Here is a 5000-nt window from a genome sequence, read left to right on the forward strand (position 1 = left end):
GGAAGAGGGAAGAGAGGGAAAAGTGGAGGAGGGAAGGAGGGAGGGGAGAGAGGCGGGGTGCAGGGAGGGGAATAGAAGAGAGAGGGAGGGGGGGGGGAGAAGTAAGAGAGAGTGGATAAGGGACAAGGGAGAGAAACGGGGATGGAGGGAGGGGAAGAGAAGAGAGGGAGAGGGGGGGGGAGAGTAAGAGAGAGTGGATAAGGGTTAGGGGAGAGAAACGGGGATGAAGGGAGGGGAATAAAAGAGAGGGAGGGAGGGGGGGGGAAGTAAGAGAGAGTGGATAAAGGGAGGGGGGGAGAAACGGGGATGAAGGGAGGGGAATAGAAGAGAGGGAGGGGGGGAGAAGTAAGAGAGAGTGGATAAAGGGAGGGGGGAGAAACAGGGATGAAGGAAGGAAAATAGAAGAGAGAGAGGGGGGGGGGGGGAGTAAGAGAGAGTGGATAAGGGACAAGGGAGAGAAACGGGGATGAAGGGAGGGGAATAGAAGAGAGGGAGAGGGGGGGGGGAAGTAAGAGAGAGTGGATAAAGGACAGGGGGGAGAAACGGGGATGAAGGGAGGGGAAGAGAAGAGAGAGAGAGGGGGGGAGAAGTAAGAGAGACTGGATAAAGGGAGGGGGGAGAAACAGGGATGAAGGAAGGAAAATAGAAGAGAGAGAGAGGGGGGGGGGGGAAGTAAGAAAAAGTGGATAAGGGGCAGGGGAGAGAAGCAGGGATGGAGGGAGGAGAAGAGAAGGGAAGGAAACAAAGCAGACACAGACACCGCGTCTTTAAGCAGAAATTACGAAGTGTCGTTGACGTGAGCCATCTATTTTGTCTGCAGGAATCCGCCATGCTTTATATCCACGACCAAAGGGATTTGCGGGGAGCATTCTGCCGACGCTGTATTATTCTTGTATTTCTTGGGGGCGGCGTCAGAGCGATAGGCTTTTGTTTTTCCTACGCCCGTCAGGTCTCTCTCTTTTTTTTTTCTTCCCTATTCCTGTTCTCTTTTGGGGAGCGTTCTTTCGTTTAGGGCCTTTTCATTTTAGGGGATCTATAGTGGGTGTTCTATCTTTTTTTTCACTCTTTGTGAGTTCTCCTTTTTTTTTTTTTTTTTTTTTTTTTTTTTTTGAGGGGGGTTGCGTTCCCGTGTGAGTGTTCTTTCCTCCTTCCCTCCCCCTCCCCTCCCACATCCCCTCACACCCCCACCCCACCTCCCACACCCCCCCTCCCCCACCCCACACACACCCCTCCAATCCCTCCCCTCCCCTCCCATCCCCCTCCCTCCCTCCCCCTCCCCTCCCCTCCCCCACCCCACACACCCTCCCATCCCCCCATCCCCTCCCCTCCCACCCCCATCCCACCTCCCACACACCCCCCCCCCCACACCCTCCCACCCCCACAACCCCCCCCTCCCACCCCCCCCCCCCCCCCCCCCCCCCTCCCACCTCCCACCCCCCCCCCCCCCACCCCCACCTCCCACATCCCACCCCACCCTACCTCAATCTCACCCTCTCTCTCTCTCTCCCCATCCCACCCCTCAGACGGCCTTCCTGAAGTTCGACCGCAGCCACGGCGGGAAGACCTCCTCGTACCACCTCCGGCCGGCGCTGTGGGAGGCGGGGGTCACGGTCTCCAACAAGGTGCTCGAGTGCCTGGTGCTCCGCTTCGGGAAGAACAGGGTGCTCACCTCGGAGGCGTTCCTGATGGCACTCGTTCGTCTGCACTTGGCACATGGTGGGTGTGGTTGTTGTGTCTGTTGGTTGGCACTGTGTTTGATCTTTCTTTGTTGTTGTTGTTGTTATTATTACTGTTTTTGTTGTTATCGTTGTTATTATCACTGTTTTTGTTGTTATCGTTGTTATTATCACTGTTGTTATTATCATTGTTATTATCACTGTTTTTGTTATTATCACCGTCATTATCACTGTTGTTGTTATTATCATTATCACGATTGTTGTTATTATAATTGTTATTATCGCTATCGTTTTTTTTTCATTATTATTATCGTTATACATCATCCTTATCATTTTCATTGTCATTCTCATCATATTATCATAATTGTTATCATTATCATCATCGTTATAATTTTCATCGTCATTATCATCATCATCATCATCATCATCATCATCATCATCATCATCATATCATCATCATCATCATCATCATCATCATATCATCACCATCATCATCATCATATCATCATCATCATCACCATCACCATCACCATCACCATCACCATCACCATCACCATCACCTTCCCAATCCTTACCATGAACATCATAGTTGCAGATTTATTATACCAGCTCATGAATTTAAACATTAAAATGAATTTAAATGTACATGACAAAGATATATATCCTTGTAACAGCTCATGTTAATTCGCAGAGTGAAATAAAAGTTAAATACACTCCTAAATAGAGATATACTTCTAAAAAATAGATACGGTTCATTTTGATATGTAGACTACGAGAACTCTTAGAGAAAGGCATGTTGTGATAATGACTTCATTTTCACTTCATTTCCAGAACGCTATCACAGCATCGACACGAAGATGAAGGGAAATCCATTGTCTTTAGAAGAGGTAATAATTGCAGTATTTCTGTTTGTCTCTGTTTCTCTATTTTTTTTTTCTCTCTCTCTCGTTCTCTCTTTCTCTTTCTTTCTCTGCCTTTCTCTCTCGTTGTCTCTTTCTCTTTCTCTCTCGTTTTCTCTCGTTCTCTTTCTCATTTCTCATTCTCTCGTTCTCTCTCTTTCTTTTTCTCTTTCTCTTTCTCATTCTCTCTCTTTTTCTCTCTTTCTCCCGTTCTCTCTCTCTTGTTCTCTCTCCCGTTCTCTCTCTCTCTCTCCCTCTTTCTCTCTCTCTCTCTCTCTCTCTCTCTCTCTCTCTCTCTCTCTCTCTCTCTCTCTCTCTCTCTCTCTCTCTCTCTCTCTCTCTCTCTCTCTCGTTCTTTCTCTCTCTCTCGTTCTCTCTCTCTTGCCTCTCTCTCTCTCTCTTGCTTCTCTCTCTCTCTCTCTCTCTCTCTCTCTCTCTCTCTCTCTCTCTCTCTCTCTCTCTCTCTCTCTCTCTCTCTCTCTCTCTCTCTCTCTCTCTCTCTCTCTCTCTCTCGTTCTCTCTCTCTCTCTCTCTCTCTCTCTCTCTCTCCCTCTCTCTCTCTCTCTCTCTCTCTCTCTCTCTCTCTCTCTCTCTCTCTCTCTCTCTCCCCCTCCCTCCCTCTCGCCCTTTATACAAGATCGACCTTACATACAATTAAAAATATCCGTACAGAGCATAGCATATGTTCGAGTTAATAATCAATTCTATATCTCTTTACAGATGATATTAATGACGATATACTCGTGATAACTGAAGTGCGATTGAAGTTTCTGATGTACACCCTTGGAGACTACTACGACTTCGTATCGCTGATGTGCTGTACATCATTCTAAGCGATGTACACCTATGCTGCGAGTCTGCGAAGTACGAAAATGCGAGCATGCTGCGATGTACACACACACAAGCCGTTTAGTCTGTGGCGTGTACACCCCCAGGCTACGAGTTTTAGATTGTACATTCAGTCATGTACTCGGTGCGTCCCTGTTAGCTGCCATGGTTGCTGAACGCCGTGTACATTCCTCTAGCCAGATGTACATTGTCCCAGCCAGATGTACATTGTCCCAGCCAGATGTACATTGTCCCAGCCACATGTACATTGTCCCAGCCAGATGTACATGGCCCGAACCAGATGTACATGGCCTCAACTAGATGTACATTGTCCCAGCCAGGTGTACATTCCTCTAGCCAGATGTACATTGTCCCAGCCAGATGTACAATGTCCCAGCCAGATGTACATGGCCCGAGCCAGATGTACATTGCCCCAGCCACATGTACATTGTCTCAGCCAGATGTACATGGCCCCAGCCAGGTGTACATGGCCCAAGCCAGATGTACATTGTCCCAGCCAGATGTACATTGCCCCAGCCAGATGTACATGGCCCGAGCCAGATGTACATTGCCCCAGCCACATGTACATTGTCTCAGCCAGATGTACATGGCCCCAGCCAGGTGTACATGGCCCAAGCCAGATGTACATTGTCCCAGCCAGATGTACATTGTCCCAGCCAGATGTACATTGTCCCAGCCAGATGTACATGGCCCGAGCCAGATGTACATTGCCCCAGCCACATGTACATTGTCTCAGCCAGATGTACATGGCCCCAGCCAGGTGTACATGGCCCCAGCCAGATGTACATTGTCCCAGCCAGATGTACATTGTCCCAGCCAGATGTACATGGCCCAAGCCACATGTACATTGTCTCAGCCAGATGTACATTGTCCCAGCCAGATGTACATGGCCCCAGCCAGGTGTACATGGCCCAAGCCAGATGTACATTGTCCCAGCCAGATGTACATTAACCCAGCCAGATGAACATGGCCCGAGCCAGATGTACATTGCCCTAGGCGTAGTGTTGAACATCAAGTGAAGAGATGTACTGCCACAGCCGTGCGTCACTGATCGCCGTTGAGATGGCACTGTCAATAAGTTTGATAGACAGATGGGAAAAAAGAAATAACAGAACAGTGCAGTTTGGAACGTTATGGAAATGAAAGTGCTGGGGAAAGAAATTTGTAATTATTGTGATGAGAAAAGAAAACAAAGAAAGAAAGTGTAAAAGACAGTGTAAAAGAATAGATAAAAGAGATAAATTTTTAAAAAAGAAAGAAAGGAAGAGAGAAAAAGAGAGGAAGAAGAAGAAGAAGAAGAACAACAACAACAACAACAACAACAAAACAACAACAACAACACTGATAACACATATGTCGTGTATCAAACTCGTCCCACTTAAATATTCCCCCGAAAAAGGTCCCACAGCGAAAAGACGCGTGTAAACAAGCTATTGAAAACCAACAATAACAGAAAATAAAAACAATAGCTTATTCCTTGCACACACATAAAAAACAACAACAACATATATATATAAGAAAAATGGTGTGTATAAGATTCTTACAGTGTACTACAGGTTTGCATTGTCTTAAGCAC

At 47.3% G+C, this 5000-nt stretch overlaps 1 protein-coding gene across 1 annotated transcript in view; it reads left to right on the top strand.

The window, feature by feature from the left end:
• Nucleotides 1-3886, top strand: part of LOC122259790 (calpain-11) — a 15694-nt gene extending 11808 nt beyond the window's left edge. Inside the window, exons 4-6 of the mRNA XM_086535538.1 lie at nucleotides 1524-1716; nucleotides 2508-2563; nucleotides 3296-3886. Of these exons, the coding sequence (XP_086391664.1) occupies nucleotides 1524-1716; nucleotides 2508-2563; nucleotides 3296-3322 (276 nt within the window). The 3' untranslated portion in view covers nucleotides 3323-3886. The remainder of the gene's footprint in view (nucleotides 1-1523; nucleotides 1717-2507; nucleotides 2564-3295) is intronic.
• The last annotated feature ends 1114 nt before the right edge of the window (nucleotides 3887-5000 follow it).

The sequence above is a fragment of the Penaeus japonicus genome, unplaced genomic scaffold (genome assembly GCF_977035675.1).
Source record: "Penaeus japonicus unplaced genomic scaffold, GWHDUDI00000001_assembly GWHDUDI00001327, whole genome shotgun sequence".
In the NCBI taxonomy this organism is placed as follows: Eukaryota; Metazoa; Arthropoda; class Malacostraca; order Decapoda; family Penaeidae; genus Penaeus; species Penaeus japonicus.